This window comes from Triticum urartu, chromosome 7, assembly GCF_003073215.2.
Source record: "Triticum urartu cultivar G1812 chromosome 7, Tu2.1, whole genome shotgun sequence".
In the NCBI taxonomy this organism is placed as follows: domain Eukaryota; kingdom Viridiplantae; phylum Streptophyta; class Magnoliopsida; order Poales; family Poaceae; genus Triticum; species Triticum urartu.
The window spans coordinates 77,525,765-77,546,726 of record NC_053028.1 but is presented as its reverse complement, the minus strand read 5'-3'; the positions used below and the strand labels follow the sequence as shown (position 1 = coordinate 77,546,726).

At 47.9% G+C, this 20,962-nt stretch overlaps 1 protein-coding gene across 1 annotated transcript; it reads right to left on the bottom strand.

The window, feature by feature from the left end:
* Positions 1 to 2,077: 2,077 nt before the first annotated feature.
* LOC125522478 (GDSL esterase/lipase At5g45920-like) lies at positions 2,078 to 3,283 on the bottom strand. Its single transcript, XM_048687538.1, has one exon. The coding sequence runs from the start codon at positions 3,024 to 3,026 to the stop codon at positions 2,310 to 2,312; it is 717 nt and encodes a 238-aa protein (XP_048543495.1). The 5' UTR covers positions 3,027 to 3,283; the 3' UTR covers positions 2,078 to 2,309.
* Between the last annotated feature and the right edge of the window lie 17,679 nt (positions 3,284 to 20,962).

Below are 20,962 nucleotides of genomic sequence, written 5' to 3'. Positions count from 1 at the left end.
TGGGGGTGGTGGTCCGGTGACGGTCTAATGAGCATTGGCGGTGACACGCTAAGGTGTCATTTATTAGGGAAGGTAATGGGAGAGAGCCAACTCCCCTTCTATATAGGGCCAGCTAGAAGTGTTTTATTGTGATCACCATTTTTTTAATGGGGGTGAGAAGGGGAGGCGGATCTGCTGGAACACTTTTTGTTGGCCTATCTCACCCTATACTAGAAATTTTAAGGGGGGGGGGGATCTACTGGAGATGCTCCTAGGAGCACAGGAGCAAGTGTCTTTTTATGAAGATTCACGAAGCTTCTCACCCGATTTTTGGAATCTTCTGACCATTTTTCCGTCGTTTTTCTCATTTTTTTTCATTTTCGATTCTTTTATGGCATATTGTTTTTATTTTTTAATTATCTTTATTTTCTCTATTTAAAATTCATGAACATTATTTATATTTTGAATCCATGGATTCTTTAAAACTTGTGATACTTTTTAAATCACAAACATATTTTAAAATATATAAATATTATTAAAGTTCAGGAAATTATTTATAATCAGAAAAAGTTTTTCAAATTTACGGAGTTTTTATTTACAAATTCATGAACATTTTTCTAATCAGTGAATATTTTGAAATTCACAGACATTTTTACATATTCCTGAACATTTTGTGTTTTTCATGAATAAATATGTCTAAAAAATAGAGGCACAGATGTTTTTTTGAACAATTTTTTTTCGCGATACAAAAACGCTACAGGAAAAGCCCAACAGTTAATCGCTACAAAAACGTTAGCGATGGCCGAGGAAAAGCGTTAGCGCTACAATGGATCGGTCCCTAGTCTAGCGATGGCCGTGGCCCATATTTGGGTTCTCCTCTGCCTTTCCTTTGTTTTTTATTACTTGTCCGTTTTCATTTTTATAGATTCTTTGGAATATTTTATTTTCTCATATTTTCTTTTCTTGATTACGTCCTTTTGTGTATTTTATCATGTTTAGGCTAAGTGCTTAAACCTCTTCTTAAATCACATGAACCCATATTTATACATGCAAAAACATTTCTTTTCAAAGTCAACATGTTTTTTATTTTTTTGAAAGAAAAACCGGTTTTGCTAAATCTCATGTGCCTGAAATTATCCTTGGCTTCAATCACTTTCTTCTTCTTCCCGAGCGTAGGAGATGAGGAGGCCGGACCTAGTCGAAGAAGAAGTAGTCTCATTATCTATCTTGGGGATATCGGGGGTCCATGTTCATCGGGAAGCAACAACCTAACTATCTATTTCATGAATGTGGGGTGCAGGGGAACGTCGGAGTTGTGCACCGGTGCGGGGCTTAGAGAGATGGTCGGGGCGGCAGCCAACACGGCGGTGTGGAGACGTCGAGAGGAAAGCAGGGCGGCGATAGCTACCAGCCGCAAGGGGCGGATGCAGGCAAGAAAGGCTGGGTTGGTCAGTGGTTACACGAGGAGGAAGAGGTGACAGGTTAAAGATGAACGGTACCTTGAACTATTTTCAGCCGTTGGATGGAGATTTAAAGGCCCTTGATGAAAGCGACTGATGCAACATATTTTTTTAGGCACCTGCCGTATAGACAGTCCCAATAAATAAATGTATTATTATACTATAAAAAAGTTTAAACATGGTTTGAAACTTTCATTGTATATACAAGAAAACTCATATTGTGATATTTGAATATTTTAACTTTATCACTGTGTAATTTCTTCAACATTCAAACTTTATTATTTACAATAATTTAAAAGATTCTGACATATTTTTTATAAAAAAAAATCTCCTTCAATCCGTAGCCACACAAACCAACATAATCCAGCGAACCACCCTGTGATGAAATGGTTAGGAGGACAGTGGTATTCTGCCCGCTAGAGTTTAACTCCTAAACTTGATATTGACGCTCGTATTTTTCTAGATTTATTTAAGGTTTTCTAGCGTTGTGCGTTAGTGAGAGGAGACGTTCCGTCTACTACGAAGATGTCTATTATGATTTCGTTTATTTTAAAATAATGTGTCGGCTCAATCTTTCGAAGATGCTTATAAAGATAACGTGTGCATGTGTCTATAAAAGGACAGAATCCCTTGGCATGCAATGTTCCGCCGCAGCACTTCCGAATGAAACGAATTCAATCCCATATATTTATTCCACATTTCGGAACAAATAACGAATGCAGACAACAAACTGCCGTGACAATCTCGTAGTACAACATGAATGGACAAAACAAATAGTGTAATCAAAAAAGAAAGAAACAAACAAACAAATTCACGGGCGGCATCGACCGATATCCATCAATTCTGAACCTTATCCTCAGCAGCATGGTCTCACTCCTCCTCGAAGCACCTGACGGCGTTGTCGGGGTCGATGTCGCTGCAGAGCGGCAGGTCGGCGGGGAGCGCCTCCAGGCTGAGGTTGGCGTCCCTCAGCGCGAACACCACCTCCTCGAACAGCAGCCGGTTGCCGGTGGGCGTGAGGTGCAGCCCGTCCCGGAGGAACGCCGTCTCCCACCCGGGGAACTCCTGCATCCGGGACCAGAGGTCGATGGCCCGGAGCCCGCACTGGCGCGCCACCTCCACGCACGCCCGCGCGTACCGCCCGGCGGCCTCGTTGGTCCGCTCGGGCAGGCCGGACGCGTCCCCGTTGCGGGGGAACCGGACGCGGCCGCGCTCGTCGACGGGGGGCGGCGTGACGAGGATGAGCGCCGCCGACGGCCAGCGCGCGCGGAGCAGCGCGCAGATGGCGCGGAGGTTGTCGCGGTACTCAGGGAGCGGCACGTGCTGGAACGCGCTGGCCCGGTCGGGGAGCGACGCGTCGTTGGCGCCGAAGAAGACGGTGACGGCGGCGACGGCCGCCGACGCCGGGATGGCGGAGAACGCGCGGTCGGCCACCAGGGACGCCCAGCGGGTGTTGTAGCCGCTGTAGCCCCGGAGGACGACGTCGGCGGAGCGGGAGTAGTGGTTCGCCAGGTGCGCGCCCCACCCGCCCTCCCCGAAGGACTCCTCCGTGATCGAGTCGCCGAACAGCACGATCGACGGCCTCATGATGGTCCTCGAGCTCAAGCTTCGCTCTAGCTAGCTAGTCAAGTTCGATCGATGAGTGGCATGGCGCGCGGAGGGGTATATGTATAGACAGGAAGCGAAAGGCGGCTGCATGGGAGAGCGAGCCGGGCTGGCCGTACGTACGTACGCTCGTTGAATTCGCCCGGTGACCTCACGCCTGACATATACGGGCTCGTTTTTTCAGGTGACATGTACTCGGTTCAGTGCTACGGACGAAACGAACAAAATACCATTCTCGATCGTCTTGGTTTGTGGCGACGTCGCTTCTGTCGTACGGACAAATCGAGTATGGAAAATCAAACTGCCCTCGTCTCCTCATCGTTTTACGGTACCGCCTCTGTGACGCTAGAACATTCCTTTCCCGTGGCGCGCGTATGAGCGGTGACTTATAGCATTGCAAATTATGCTTTTTTTAGGGTTTTGCACATGGCAACTATGTCAGTCAGTTATAGCATTGCAAATTCTGCGTTTCTAAGTTTTTGCACATTGCTAACGCTATAGCATGGCAATTTATGTGCGTCGTAGCTTTTCCGCACATGGCTACTATATGTGTTACAAAATGGCAACTTTTTTTCCCCTAAAACAAGACATGACAACTTTTTGCACGCACCATGGTAATTCTCTACCTGTCTCATGAACTCATGGCAAATCTCTATCATGTAGCATGACAGTTCTCTACTTGCGGCATGGCAAATCTTTATCTTGTAGCATGATAATCTCTATATTATAGGATGGTAAATTTTTATTGTCCGACGTGGCAGTTTCTCTTACCAGGGCAATCATTTTTTTCTAGCATGCCAATTTTTCTCATCTCAAGATTTGTGCAGGGAGGGGGGGGGGGGGGGGGTGATCCTTCGCTTGTGCCTCCCTCTATTGGGAAGCTGCAAAGGCAGTATAGCTGAAAATTAGAATAAATATTGAGGGACTCTCAATAAACATTTATTGGAAAATATTTATTGAGAAACTACTAGAGATGTACTTGATCACATAATTATCAGTTTTGGTAATCCTACAACGTCTGAGATCATCTCATATCTAAGTGCAAGGTCAACTTTGCACCTTTTCAAAGGAAAGTGCAACCTCTAAGGTATTGTTTTTTGAACGCATCCAAACACATTGGTGCTCCAAATAGGACAATTTACAACACATTTTAGAGGTTTGGTTTATTTATTTGTTTATTTGGCCACAAGTTACAGATGTCATTTCTTTATGAAATTCACATGTGTTTGCTAATAAAAATTCAGGGTTGTTAATTTTTTGAGTCCGTCTATGTCACATCTGGATGTGAGGGGATACCTCACATCTGAGTATGATGTCAACACCACCTCATTTTTCATTGTTTGTCATGTTCGTTTGATTTTAATTTGTCAAAGCCCAAAACTAAAAACCAGCTCACCCCGCGTCCGCCCGGGTGGTCGGCCTATAAGTAAATCTGGTCGCTACCTGCCCTAAAAAAGGAAAATTCTGGTTTCTAGTTACCCGTTCAAAATAATCTGATCGCTAGCGCTAACATCGATTTGTTTGCATTTGCGTCTGATCGATATACACTTACAAGAACGTCTCTCATCACTAGCTTCTAGGCCACCAAGGATTTTTTTTCTTTCGGTTTTTGCATTTTTTTACTCTTATATTTTATAATTAATTTTAAGTAATATTTCAAAAACATCTTCATGAATTTACATATTTTATTTCAAATTATAAAAAATGTTATCAAATACCAAAAATATACTAATATACGGTGAACAATCCTTAATATATGATGATCTTTTATGAATACACACTAATCTTTGTGTAATATACATTATATAGGATGCATTTTTTAATTACACACAATGAAGATTTCTTCAAATACACGAAATTATTTTAAACACGTACTAAACAACTGATTGTGCATTCAAATAATGTTCACAAATTAGTAAAAAAATAGTCATGATTCAAAATTTGTTTGCAAATTCAGAAAATATGTTCTTAAATTTAAAAATATGCATGGTTTGAAAAATGTTCATAATTTTGAAAAGGTTTCAGGAATTTTAATAACAAAAAGAGGTAAGGAAAAGTGGAAAAACAAAAAGCCAACAGGAAAAAAACAAATAGAGAAAATAGATAAATAAGAAGAGAACAAAGAATGAACATAACTTGATTTTTTTTTAAAAATGTTAAACATGAACAAATTTATGAATTTGGAATTATTGAAACTTGTGAATTTGTGAAAAAAGAAAAAGAATAAAAAACAAAAAATGAGATCAAATTTTGACAATAGAAATATTGAAAGGAGAGGAAAACCAATGAATAAAAAAATGATAAAATAAAAGTAATGGAAAAACATGAAGAAAACAAAACCAAAAACGCATCCTAGCTACTTGGGCCGGCTCATCCGTGGTTTGTTCGCCGTCGAGGGTGGACTTGCAACTGGGACAAAGAAAGATTGTACTCCCGGTTGCGAGTCGAGAGTGGACTTGCAATTGGGATTACAAAAGGTCGGCCGAGTTGCGAGTCAAGTTTGGACTTGCCACTAGGACAAAAGTTTGGGCCCCAGTTGCGATTCGAGGATGGACTTGCAACTGGGACAAGAAAAGGTTGATTCCTAATTGTGAGTCAACGGTGGACTTGCAACTGGGACAAAAGAAAGGTTAGGCCCCAGTTGCGAATCGAGAGTGGACTTGCAATTGGGACTAAAAAATTCGGGCCCCAGTTGCGAGTCGAGCGTGGACTTGCAAGTCGGACAAAAAAGGTTGGGCCCTAGTTGCGAGTTGAGGGTGGACTTGAAACTTAGACAAAAAAGGTTGGGCCCCGATACGTCTCCAACGTATCTATAATTTTTTTTATTGTTCCATGCAATTATATTATCAGTTTTGAATGTTTTATATGCATTAATATGCTATTTTATATTATTCTTGGGACTAACCTATTAACCTAGAGCCCAGTGCCAGTTTTTGGTTTTCCTTGTTTTTTAGCTTCATAGAAAAGGAATGCCAAACGGAGTCCAAATGAAATAAAACCTCCGCTATGATTTTTCTTGGACCAGAAGACACCCAGGAGACTTGGAGTGCAAGTCAGAAGACCCACGAGGTCGCCACAAGGGTGGAGGGCGCGCCTAGGGGGATAGGGCGCGCCCCCCTACCATGTGGGCCCCTCGGTGACCCCCTGACCTAGATCTTCCACCTATATATTCACATATATTCCCAAACCACGAGAAGCATCCATGAAAACACTTTTCCATCACCGCAACCTTCTGTTCCCGTGAGATCCCATCTTGGGGCCTTTTCCGGCATCCTGTCGGAGGGGGATTCGATCACGGAGGGCTTCTACATCAACTCTATTGTTCTTCTGATGAAGCGTGAGTAGTTTACCTCAGACCTACGGGTCCATAGCTAGTAGCTAGATGGCTTCTTATCTCTCTTTGATTCTCAATACCATGTTCTCCTCGATGTTCTTGGAGATCTATCCGATGTAATCTTCTTTTGTAGTGTGTTTGTCGAGATCCGATGAATTGTGGATTTATGATCAGGTTATCTATGAATATTATTTGAATCCTCTCTGAATTCATGTATGCATGATTTGATATCTTTGTAATTCTCTTCGAACTATCGGTTTAGTTTGACCAACTAGATTGGTTTTTCTTGCAATGGGAGAAGTGGTTAGATTTGGGTTCAATCTTGTGGTGTCCTTTCGCAGTGACAGTAGGGACGGCAAGGCATGTATTCTATTGTTGCCATCAAGGATAAAATGATGATGTTATGGCTTGAGTTTATTCCTCTCCATCATGTCATCTTACTTAATGTTGTTGGGGAACGTAGCATAATTTTAAAATTTTCTACGCATCACCAAGATCAATCTATGGAGTCATCTAGCAATGAGGGAGAGGGGAGTGCATCTACATACCCTTGTAGATCGCGAGCGGAAGCGTTCAAGAGAACGGGGTTGATGGAGTCGTACTCGTCGTGATCCAAATCACCGATGACATAGCGCTGAACGGACGGCACCTCCGCGTTCAACACACGTACGGTTGGGAAGACGTCTCCTCCAATTTGATCCAGCAAGGGGGAAGGAGAGGTTGATGGAGATCCAGCAACACGACGGCGTGGTGGTGGAAGCAACGGTGATCTCGGTAGGGCTTCGCCAAGCTCAGGGAGAGGGAGAAGTGTCACGGGAGGGAGAGGGAGGCGCCAGGGGCTAGGGTGCGGTTGACCTCCCTCCCCCCACTATATATAGGACCCCTAGGGGGGGCGCCGGCCCTAGGAGATGCAATATCCAAGGGGGGGCGGCGGCCAAGGGGGGTGGAGTGCCACCCAAGCCAAGTGGGGAGCCCCCCACCCCTAGGGTTTCCAACCCTAGGCGCAGGGGGAGGCCCATGGGGGGCGCACCAGCCCACTAGGGGCTGGTTCCCCTCCCACTTTATCTCATGGGGCCCTCCGGGATAGGTGGCCCCACCCGGTGGACCCCCGGGACCCTTCCGGTGGTCCCGGTACAATACCGATTACCCCTGAAACTTTCCCAATGGCCGAAACTTGACTTCCTATATATAAATCTTCACCTCCGGACCATTCCGGAACTCCTCGTGACGTCCGGGATCTCATCCGGGACTCCGAACAACTTTCGGGTTACCGTATACTAATATCTCAACAACCCTAGCGTCACCGAACCTTAAGTGTGTAGACCCTACGGGTTCGGGAGACACGCAGACATGACCGAGACGACTCTCCGGTCAATAACCAACAGCGGGATCTGGATACCCATGTTGGCTCCCACATGCTCCTCGATTATCTCATCGGATGAACCATGATGTCGAGGATTCAATCAATCTCGTATTCAATTCCCTTTGTCAATCGGTACGTTACTTGCCCGAGACTCGATCGTCGGTATCCCAATACCTCGTTCAATCTCATTACCGGCAAGTCACTTTACTCGTACCATAATGCATGATCCCGTGATCAACCACTTGGTCACATTGAGCTCATTATGATGATGCATTACCGAGTGGGCCCAGAGATACCTCTCCGTCATACGGAGTGACAAATCCCAGTCTCGATTCGTGCCAACCCAACAGACACTTTCGGAGATACCTGTAGTGTACCTTTATAGTCACCCAGTTACGTTGTCACGTTTGGCACACCCAAAGCACTCCTACAGTATCCGGGAGTTACACAATCTCATGGTCTAAGGAAATGATACTTGACATTCGGAAAAGCTATAGCAAACGAACTACACGATCTTTAAGCTATGCTTAGGATTGGGTCTTGTCCATCACATCATTCTCCTAATGATGTGATCCCGTTATCAATGACATCCAATGTCCATAGTCAGGAAACCATGACTATCTTTTGATCAACGAGCTAGTCAACTAGAGGCTCAATAGGGACGTGTTGTGGTCCATGTATTCACACATGTATTACGATTTCCGGATAACACAATTATAGCATGACCAATAGACAATTATCATGAACAAATAAATATAATAATAACCATTTTATTATTGCCTCTAGGGCATATTTCCAACAGTCTCCCACTTGCACTAGAGTCAATAGTCTAGTTACATTGTGATGAATCGAACACGCATAGAGTTCTGGTGTTGATCATGTTTTGCTCTAGGGAGAGGTTTAGTCAACGGATCTGCCACATTCAGATCCGTATGTACTTTACAAATATCTGTGTCTCCATTTTGAACACTTCCACGAATGGAGTTGAAGCGACGGTTGATATGCATGGTCTTCCTGTGAAACCTGGGCTCCTTGGCAAGGGCAATAGCTCCAGTGTTGTCACAGAAGAGAGTCATCGGGCCCGACGCATTGGGTATGACTCCTAGGTCGGTAATGAACTCCTTCACCCAGATTGCTTCTTGTGCTGCCTCCGAGGCTGCCATGTACTCCGCTTCACATGTAGATCCCGCCACAACGCTTTGCTTGCAACTGCATCAGCTTACTGCCCCCCCATTCAAAATATACACGTATCCGGTTTGTGACTTAGAGTCATCCAGATCTGTGTCGAATCTAGCATCGACGTAACCCTTTACGATGAGCTCTTCATCACCTCCATAAACGAGAAACATATCCTTAGTCCTCTTCAGGTACTTCAGGATATTCTTGACCGCTGTCCAGTGTTCCATGCCGGGATTACATTGGTACCTTCCTACCAAACTAACGACAAGGTTTACATCAGGTCTGGTACACAGCATAGCATACATGATAGACCCTATGTCCGAGGCATAGGGGACGACACTCATATTTTCTCTATCTTCTGTCGTGGTCGGGCATTGAGCCGTGCTCAATCTCGTACCTTGCAATATAGGCAAGAACCCCTTCTTTAACTGATCCATATTGAACTTCTTCAATATCTTGTCAAGGTACGTACTCTGTGAAAGACCAATGAGGCGTCTCGATCTATCTCTATAGATCTTGATGCATAATATGTAAGCAGCTTCTCCAAGATCCTTCATTGAAAAACACTTTTTCAAGTAGGCCTTTATGCTTTCCAAGAACTCTATATCATTTCCCATCAATAGTATGTCATCCACATACAATATGAGAAATGCTACAGAGCTCCCACTCACTTTCTTGTAAATGCAAGCTTCTCCATAAGTCTGCGTAAACCCAAACGCTTTGATCATCTCATCAAAGAGAATGTTCCAACTCCGAGATGCTTGCACCAGCCCATAGATCGAGCGTTGGAGCTTGCACACCTTGTCAGCATTCTTAGGATCGACAAAACCTTTTGGCTGCATCATATACAATTCTTCCTTAAGGAAACCATTAAGGAATGCCGTTTTGACGTCCATTTGCCACATCTCATAATCATAGAATGCGGCAATTGCTAACATGATTTGGACAGACATCAGCTTCGCTACGGGTGAGAAAGTCTCATCGTAGCCAACCCCTTGAACTTGTCGATAACCCTTAGCGACAAGCCCAGCTTTATAGATGGTTACATTACCATCCGCGTTTGTCTTATTCTTAAAGATCCATTTATTTTCTATGGCTCGCCGATCATTGGGCAAGTCAGTCAAAGTCCATACTTCGTTTTCATACATGGATCCTATCTCGGATTTCATGGCTTCCAGCCATTTGTCGGAATCTGGGCCCGCCATTGCTTCCTCATAGTTCGAAGGTTCACCGTTGTCTAACAACATGACTTCCAAGACAGGGTTGCCGTACCACTCTGGTGCGGAACGTGTCCTTGTGGACCTACGAAGTTCAGTAGCAACTTGATCTGAAGTTTCATGATCATCATCATTAACTTCCTCTCTAGTCGGTGCAGGCACCTCAGGAACATTTTCTTGAGCTGCGCCACTTACCGGTTCAAGAGGTAATACTTCATCGAGTTCTACTTTCCTCCCACTTACTTCTTTCGAGAGAAACTCTTTCTCTAGAAAGGATCCATTCTTGGCAACAAAGATCTTGCCTTCTGATCTGAGGTAGAAGGTATACCCAATAGTTTCTTTAAGGTATCCTATGAAGACGCATTTTTCCGATTTGGGTTCGAGCTTTTCAGGTTGAAGTTTCTTGACATAAGCATCGCATCCCCAAACTTTTAGAAACGACAGCTTAGGTTTCTTCCCAAATCATAATTCATACGGTGTCGTCTCAACGGATTTCGACGGAGCCCTATTTAAAGTGAATGCGGCAGTCTCTAAAGCATAGCCCCAAAATGACAGCGGTAAATCGGTAAGAGACATCATAGATCGCGCCATATCCAATAGTGTGTGATTACGATGTTCGGACACACCATTACGCTGAGGTGTTCCAGGCGGCGTGAGTTGTGAAACTATTCCATATTTCCTTAAGTGTGTGCCAAATTCGTGACTCAAGTATTCTCCCCCACGATCTGATCGCAAGAACTTGATTTTTCTGTCACGTTGATTTTCAATCTCACTCTGAAATTCCTTGAACTTTTCAAAGGTCTCAGACTTGTGTTTCATTAAGTAGACATACCCATATCTACTCAAGTCATCAGTGAGGGTGAGAACATAACGATAGCCACCGCGAGCCTCAACACTCATTGGACCGCACACATCAGTATGTATGATTTCCAATAAGTTGGTTGCTCGCTCCATTGTTCCTGAGAACGGAGTCTTGGTCATTTTACCCATGAGGCATGGTTCGCACGTGTCAAATGATTCGTAATCAAGAGACTCCAAAAGTCCATCTGCATGGAGCTTCTTCATGCGTTTGACACCTATGTGACCAAGACGGCAGTGCCACAAGTATGTGGGACTATCATTATCAACCTTACATCTTTTGGTATTCACACTATGAACATGTGTAACGTTACGCTCGAGATTCATTAAGAATAAACCATTCACCAGCGGAGCATGACCATAAAACATATCTCTCATATAAATAGAACAACCGTTATTCTCGGATTTAAATGAGTAGCCATCTCGAATTAAACGAGATCCTGATACAATGTTCATGCTCAAAGCTGGCACTAAATAAAAATTATTGAGGTTTAAAACTAATCCCGTAGGTAAATGTAGAGGTAGCGTGCCGACGGCGATCACATCGACCTTGGAACCGTTCCCGACGCGCATCGTCACCTCGTCCTTCGCCAGTGTCCGCTTATTCCGCAGCTCCTGCTTTGAGTTACAAATGTGAGTAACTGCACAGGTATCAAATACCCAGGAGCTACTACGAGCACTGGTAAGGTACACATCAATTACATGTATATCACATATACCTTTAGTGTTGTCGGCCTTCTTGTCTGCTAAGTATTTCGGGCAGTTTCGCTTCCAGTGACCACTTTCCTTGCAATAAAAACACTCAGTCTCGGGCTTGGGTCCATTCTTTGGCTTCTTCCCGGCAGCTTGCTTACCGGGCGCGGCAACCCCCTTGTCGTCCTTCTTGAAGTTCTTTTTACCCTTGCCTTTCTTGAACTTAGTGGTTTTATTCACCATCAACACTTGATGTTCCTTTTTGATTTCCACCTCTGCTGATTTCAGCATTGAATATACCTCAGGAATGGTCTTTTCCATCCCCTGCATATTGAAGTTCATCACAAAGCTCTTGTAGCTCGGTGGAAGCGAATGAAGGATTCTGTCAATGACCGCATCATTCGAAAGATTAACTCCTAGCTGAGTCAAGCGGTTATGCAACCCAGACATTTTGAGTATGTGCTCACTGACAGAACTATTTTCCTCCATCTTACAACTGAAGAACTTGTCGGAGACTTCATATCTCTCGACCCAGGCATGAGCTTGGAAAACCAATTTCAGCTCTTCGAACATCTCATATGCTCCGTGTCTCTCAAAACGCTTTTGGAGCCCCGGTTCTAAGCTGTAAAGCATGCCGCACTGAACGAGGGAGTAATGATCAACACGTGACTGCCAAGCATTCATAACATCTTGGTTCTCTGGGATAGGTGCGTCACCTAGCGGTGCTTCTAGGACATAATCTTTCTTGGCAGCTATGAGGATGATCCTCAGGTTCCGGACCCAGTCCGTATAGTTGCTGCCATCATCTTTCAGCTTGGTTTTCTCTAGGAACGCGTTGAAGTTGAGGGCAACATTAGCGTGGGCCATTTTATCTACAAGACATAGTGTAAAGATTTTAGACTAAGTTCATGATAATTAAGTTCATCTAATCAAATTATTCAATGAACTCCCACTCAGATAGACATCCCTCTAGTCATCTAAGTGAAACATGATCCGAGTCAACTAGGCCGTGTCCGATCATCACGTGAGACGGACTAGTCAACATCGGTGAACATCTTCATGTTGATCGTATCTTCTATACGACTCATGCTCGACCTTTCGGTCTTCCATGTTCCGAGGCCATGTCTGTACATGCTAGGCTCGTCAAGTCAACCTAAGTGTATTGCGTGTGTAAATCTGGCTTACACCCGTTGTATTCGAACGTTAGAATCTATCACACCCGATCATCATGTGGTGCTTCGAAACAACGAACCTTCGCAACGGTGCACAGTTAGGGGGAACACTTTCTTGAAATTATTACGAGGGATCATCTTATTTAAGCTACCGTCGTTCTAAGCAAATAAGATGCAAAACATCATAAACATCACATGCAATCAAATAGTGACATGATATGGCCAATATCATTTGCTCCTTTTGATCTCCATCTTCGGGCTCCATGATCATCGTTGTCACCGGCATGACACCATGATCTCCATCATCGTGTCTTCTTGAAGTTGTCTCGTCATCTATTACTTCTACTACTAGGCTAACGCTTTAGCAATAAAGTAAAGTAATTACATGACGTTTATGTTAACACGCAGGTCATAAATAAATTAAGACAACTCCTATGGCTCCTGCCGGTTGTCATACTCATCGACATGCAAGTCGTGATTCCTATTATAAGAACATGATCAATCTCATACATCACATATATCATTCATCACATCCTTTTGGTCATATCACATCACACGGCACATGCTGCAAAAACAAGTTAGACGTCCTCTAATTGTTGTTGCAAGTTTTTACGTGGCTGCTATAGGTTTCTAGCAAGAACGTTTCTTACCTACGCCAAAACTGCAACATGATATGCCAATTTCTATTTACCCTTCATAAGGACCCTTTTCATCGAATCCGATCCGACTAAAGTGGGAGAGACAGACACCTGCTAGCCACCTTATGCAACTAGTGCATGTCAGTCGGTGGAACCAGTCTCACGTAAGCGTACGTGTAAGGTCGGTCCGGGCCGCTTCATCCCATGATGCCGCCGAATCAAGATAAGACTAGTAACGGCAAGTAAATTGACAATATCGACGCCCACAACTGCTATGTGTTCTACTCGTGCATAGAAACTACGCATAGACCTAGCTCATGATGCCACTGTTGGGGAACGTAGCATAATTTTCAAATTTTCTACGCATCACCAAGATCAATCTATGGAGTCATCTAGGAACGAGGGAGAGGGGAGTGCATCTACATACCCTTGTAGATCGCGAGTGGAAGCGTTCAAGAGAACGGGGTTGATGGAGTCGTACTCGTCGTGATCCAAATCACCGATGACCTAGCGCCGAACGGACGGCACCTCCGTGTTCAACACACGTACGGTTGGGAAGACGTCTCCTCCAACTTGATCCAGCAAGGGGGAAGGAGAGGTTGATGGAGATCCAGCAGCACGACGGCGTGGTGCTGGAAGCAACGGTGATCTCGGCAGGGCTTCGCCAAGCTCAGGGAGAGGGAGAAGTGTCACGGGAGGGAGAGGGAGGCGCCAGGGGCTAGGGTGCGGCTGCCCTCCCTCCCCCCCACTATATATAGGACCCCTAGGGGGGCGCCGGCCCTAGGAGATGCAATCTCCAAGGGGGGGGGGCGGCCAAGGGGGTGGAGTGCCCCCCAAGGCAAGTGGGGCGCCCCCACCCCTAGGGTTTCCAACCCTAGGTGCAGGGGAGGCCCATGGGGGGCGCACCAGCCCACTAGGGGCTGGTTCCCCTCCCACTTCAGCCCATGGGGCCCTCCGGGATAGGTGGCCCCACCCGGTGGACCCCCGGAACCCTTCCCGTGGTCCCGGTACAATACTGATTACCCCCGAAACTTTCCCGATGGCCGAAACTTGACTTCCTATATATAAATCTTCACCTCCGGACCATTCCGGAACTCCTCATGACGTCCGGGATCTCATCCGGGACTCCGAACAACTTTCGGGTTACCGTATACTAATATCTCAACAACCCTAGCATCACCGAACCTTAAGTGTGTAGACCCTACGGGTTCGGGAGACACGCAGACATGACCGAGACGACTCTCCGATCAATAACCAACAGTGGGATCTGTATACCCATGTTGGCTCCCACATGCTCCTCGATTATCTCATCGGATGAACCACGATGTCGAGGATTCAATCAATCCCGTATACAATTCCCTTTGTCAATCGGTACGTTACTTGCCCGAGACTCGATCGTCGGTATCCCAATACCTCGTTCAATCTCGTTACCGGCAAGTCACTTTACTCGTACCGTAATGCATGATCCCGTGATCAACCACTTGGTCACATTGAGCTCATTATGATGATGCATTACCGAGTGGGCCCAGAGATACCTCTCCGTCATACGGAGTGAAAAATCCCAGTCTTGATTCGTGCCAACCCAACAGACACTTTCGGAGATACCCGTAGTGTACCTTTATAGTCACCCAGTTACGTTGTGACATTTGGCACACCCAAAGCAGTCCTACGGTATCCGGGAGTTGCACAATCTCATGGTCTAAGGAAATGATACTTGACATTCGGAAAAGCTATAGCAAATGAATTACATGATCTTTAAGCTATGCTTAGGATTGGGTCTTGTCCATCACATCATTCTCCTAATGATGTGAACCCGTTATCAATGACATCCAATGTCCATAGTCAGGAAACCATGACTATCTTTTGATCAACGAGCTAGTCAACTAGAGGCTCACTAGGGACGTGTTGTGGTCTATGTATTCACACATGTATTACGATTTCCGGATAACACAATTATAGCATGAACAATAGACAATTATCATGAACAAAGAAATATAATAATAACTACTTTATTATTGCCTCTAGGGCATATTTCCAACAAATGTGTTACTCTATTCTTCATGAACTTAGTACTCTAGATGCAGGCAGGAGTCGGTCAATGTGTCGAGTAATAGTAGTAGATGCAGAATCGTTTTGGTCTAGTTGCCACGGACGTGATGCCTATATTTCATAATCATTGCCTTAGATACCGTCATAACTTTGTGTTTTTCTATCAATTGCTCGACAGTAATTTGTTCACCCAACGTATTATTTGCTATCTTGAGAGAAGCCTCTAGTGAAACCTAAGGCCACCGGGTCTATTTTCCATCATATAAGTTTCCGATCTACTATTTTCCACCGTATTAGTTTCTGATCTACTATTTTGCAATCTTTTACTTTCCGGTCTATAAACCAAAAAACCAAAAAATATTTACTTTATCTTTTGTTTAGTTTCATCTACCTCTATCAGATCTCAGTTTTGCAAGTGACCGTGAAGGGATTGACAACCCCTTTATCGCGTTGGGTGCAAGTTGTTTGATTGTTTGTGCAAGTATTGGTGATTTGTGTGTTGTCTCCTACTAGATTGATATCTTGGTTCTCTAGCTGGGGGAAAGACTTATCTCTACTTTGCTACATCACCCTTTCCTCTTCAAGAGAAAAACCAACACAAGCTCAAGAACTAGCAGGGCCCAGTTGTGAGTTGAGAGTGGACTTGTAACTTAGATAAAAAAAGTTGAGCCCTATTTCTGAGTCGAGGGTGCACTTGCAACTTGAACAAAAGAAAAGGTCTGGCCCTATTTGTGAGTCGAGAGTGGACTTGGAACTGTGACCAAAAAAAGGTTGGGCCCTAGATACGAATCGAGGGTGCACTTCCAACTGGGACAAAAAAAGGTTGGACCCCAGTTGCGAGTCGAGGTGTGGATTTGCAGTTAGGACAAAATATGTCGGGGCCCAATTGCGATTCAAGAGTGGAATTGGAACCGTGGGGAAATGGTCGGCCCCAGTTGTGACTCGAGGATGGACTTTCAACTGGGACAAAACAAAGGTCGAACCCCAGTTGCGAGTGTAGGGCTGGACCTGCAATTAGGACAAAAAAATGTTGAGACCAAGTTGCGAATCGAGAGTGGAATTGCAACCAGGAAATAAAGGTTGGGCCGAGTTGCGGCTCGAGCCCCAAAGAATTTAAATATAATTTTATTTTTCTGTATGGGTGAGTTTGTAACGACTTGCCCTGATATAGCTAATCCGGCCCTCAAACGTCTGCGGATGCTCCCGAGCGCGTCTGCGGATAGTGAGCAGTCACCTCTCAAATTTTCAATTTCACAACTGGACACCTTATTTAGCGAACCCCAAATCCATACAACCGCGCATGCATCGCACAAGCTCTACAATCATCCATGGCTACTATATCAATACATGCCATGAGACTACCAAAAATTGGCATGATCCACATGCTAATAAATTATGGACAAAGATCGTTCATGGTTGTCCTTGCCCTCGCCCTTGCCAGCGCCCTTAGCATCTTTGTCATGGAAGTAGAACTTCTCCGTAACGGAGATGGGGTGGTAGACTGACCTCAAGCTTCCGACAACGGCAAATCCGAGCGCCCATTGCACTGACACGATGGATTTCCGTTGGATTAAATCGGAACTTGGTCAAGCGCATACACCATGGTTGATGGTTCAGGACTGTCTTAGAGTCGGATCTGATGCCCGCCTCGCCGGAGATCGCCGGAAGGGAGCTTGGGTACGGGGTGGAGTGAAGTAAAGTGGCTAGGATTAGGTCCGGGATGCGGATGCCGACGGATATATATGGGGTCAGGATGGGCCACCATGGGCCGTGTCCGACGTGGCGAACACGCCTGGACGCGCTCGGGCCTCCCATATCGATCTCAAATTAGGGATGGATATGAGGGGTGTTGATCAGCACGGACGCGTGGAGCCGATATGAGGAGCCGTTTGGGTCGGGTTTTCTTGACCGGTCAGTTACCAGACCGTCCATCCGGGCATAAACTTTCATTATGACCAGCCTAAGATCAACTCTAGCAGACCCCGTAAAAGCCGCGAATCCGCAAAATTCCAGCGAGTATGTGGGCTCGGCCCAATATTCCGGCCAGAACAGAGCCCACATACTCGCCCGGCCCGTAAAAAAATTTACCGCGGCCCGCAAACCGCACGCCCCGACCACTATATCTACGGGTTCGCGGCGCGTTTGCGGGTCGAAACCCTATCCCTCGCCGCCGCCGAGCTACGCAATTCCCCACCCCCCCTCTCCACATTTCTCGCCGCCAGCGACCCCCTTCCGCCTCCAGCCGCCATGTGGGGCCACATGTGGAGCTTCGGACGCAGCTCCGACAGCAGATCCGGTGGCGGCAGCGACCCCGAGCGCGAGCAGTGCGTCCGGTCGAATGACACGAGGAAGCGCGGGGCGACGAATTGGATCAACCGCGGCCTCTCGCCGCCGTCGAGCTTCCTCGTCCGCGAGACGGACGGGTACGACCGTCGGCATGGCCATACCCCGTCCTCTGCCGCTCCCTTCTCCTCCGCGGCGAGATCTTCCTACGCCGGGAGCTCCTCCTCTTCCGGCACGGGCCTTCTCCCCATGAAGAGGGAGTGGTCGGAGGAGCCGGAGGACTTCAAGTTTGTCCCCGTCAAGGAGGAGCTCGGCCGCCGCGGAGTCGTTGGGCCGGAGGACTTCATCGCCGATGTCGACACGGTTGCGACTGCCATTGCCGAGCGGAGCTTACGCGAGGAGGCGGAGCGCCGGCGCCACCACGAGGAGCTCGAAGACCTCGAGTTCCAGCAGGCGATCGCAGCCAACCTCGCCGCCAAGGAGAAGGAAGACGAGTGGCGGCACATCCGCGAGGAGCAGAGGGCGAAGTACATCGACCTCGGCAGCTCCGGCGAGGAGGATTGAGCTCCTCCACGGTGTCGTCCATGGCGCGAGCTCGCCGCCGTGAGATCCCCACCCCTCTAGTACTAGTACCGATGTAGTATGTAGTATGAACTAGTGTTTGTAGTGTTTGATCATGTAAATATATGTAGTACGTGATGAACTACTCGCGTCCACGAGGTGCAATTTCTCCCGCGAAACTGTTTTTTCAAATTATGCAATTTTATCTACGGTTTCTGTTCGGCCGCACTCGTTCTCGACCCGTAAACGAGATCTTCGTCAAATTGCAAACATGTTTTGTGGGTCGAGATTTTGCGGGGTCTGCTAGAGTTGCTCTAATATATCTGGCCTTAGGTCTTTTCTTAAAAAAAACCCCAGGATAATCCATGTATACGACGCGCGTGTGGCCGCTGAGGCAAACTCCACCGCGCGACCCCAAACGGACGTTCGGATTGGCCGGATTTTGTCCCTTTGGGGCGCCGATGAGTTCGCCCGTGTCCGGCTTTGTCAGATGGGGCGTGCGTGGGCCCACCGCGCGGCCGCACCCCAAATCATGTCCGGGGTGGACGTGAATAAAAAATGAAAACTGGAATGAAATAACTAAAAAAGTAAATAAACGCATTTAAAAAAACATAAAACATATATAGGGGTCGGCCACAAAACGGCCCAGTTTCCACGGCCACTTAAAAGGCCCAGTTTCATAATTAACATATAAAAACAAAATAAAAAACTCCTCCCGCGCGCTCCTGCCGCGCCCGTCGGTGCCGTGGCCGTCGCCGTCTTCACTGGCCACCGGTGTCGTCCTCGTCGCTGACGAGGTCGACGTAGGCCGGCGGCGTCCACAAATGGGCCGGCGGTGCGTGGTAGACGGGGGCTGGTTGGACGGCCGGAGGTGCCTGCACCACCTCCTCCCGGGGCGACGCCTCCCGCTCCGGTGACCGCGGCGGAGTGGGCACCAGTTCACGCCCACGCCGGCGGCCATCTTCGAAGCAGTGCAGGACCAGCCCCACCCCTGGCCCAGCAGCTGCTGGAACGCGGCCGGCAACGCCTCCTCCGTCGGCTCCTCCGTGACGGCCGCCATCTCCGGGAAGGCAACGTCCCCGGCGGCGGAGAGGGCCATGGTCTCCTCCAGGCCGTGCCACTTTCGCTCGTCGTGCGTGTTCACGGAGTCGTCCATGACACGCTGCAGGAGACGGGCCTCCTCCTCCGCTGTCATGCGAGGAGGGGGAGATGGCGACGGTGACGGTGAAGGCGACGGCGTGGGCATCAAGCCGCGCACCCGGGTACGCCCCCACTCCTGTCGTGGCCGCCGCGGCCCTGTCGAGGTACCTGCGAAGAAGGACGCGCGCCTGGTGTCGTGCTCGTCACGAAACCAGGTGTCCCAGAGCCCGGAGTCGGGGGCATACCTGGGGTCGTAGAAGAGGTCGTCGGGGAGGAGGTGGCGGCGGCGCTCGATCTCCTGGTCGCGCGCACGGCCGCTCGTCGGGACCGGCAGGATTGGGACCCGGTCGGCGGACGGATGCCAGTTATTGGGGAGATGGACGTCGCTCCAAGGGAGCGGCGTCCTCATCTCCCAATAACGGCGGCAGACCGACGACCGGACGTAATGCCGGTCGCGCTCGCCGGCGGACGTGGGCGCGATGGAGAAGGCGGGCGGCGCGGGGGCCCGGCGTGGTGGCGATGGCGAGCCGCGGCGGCGTCCCGACGAGGAACCAGCCTCGCGGTCGTGCTTGCCTTTGCGGCCCATGGCAGCGGGCGGCCGACCGGCGAGGTGTTGGCTAGGGTTTGGGACTGGGGCTATCGGGTTTCGAGGAGGCCGCGGGATGGCGTGGGGCAGTGTGGATAACGACCCGTCCACGCTTCCCACTTAAAGAAGGACGGCGACCCTTCGACGTACGGATGACAGGTGGGGCCGCCCGTTCGTGTGCATTTATGTGGGCGGATGGGGGGTAGGTGGCGGTCTGCCACGCAGCCCTGACGCGGACGAGGCGCATGTCCGTTTGGTGTCCGTCGCGGCCCAAACCCGGCGCAAGTTTGCGCTTAAAATGGGTTGGCCCAGACACAAAACGGACAAGATGAGTCCGGGCCGCCGCGCGCTGGGCCGCCTTCTTTGTCTGTTTTAACCTAAACGGACGGGTAGACAGGATAGGGTCGTACGATAAAGTTGGCCTGACGCCTTGTCTATCCGAGAGACCTGCCCCGCACATCCCGCCTACGTGCCAGTGTGCTGCTGGCCGGGCATGCAGTGACACCTGCATGGCCCGGGTGGTCGTCCAGATACACTGCCGCGTACATCCTCGGCTACAAGCCAGCCAACTGCGCGCGGGGAACTGGGTCGGGTGCGTGCACCATGCATGGTGCCATGCGAGTGAAGGCGGGCGTGCGCGTTCACAACGATCAGGCTCGAGCAGCGGATGGGCAGCAAACGGCAAACGAACCGCATCCGAATAGACTTCCTTTCTCCCCTGCCGGGCAAATTTTTTTTGGGGGAATTCCGATTACCATTAAACAACTGTCGGATTACAATGGATGGATAAATCAAGAGAGGACACACGGCAAGGAACAATTGCAAAAAAACGACTCCACAAAAAG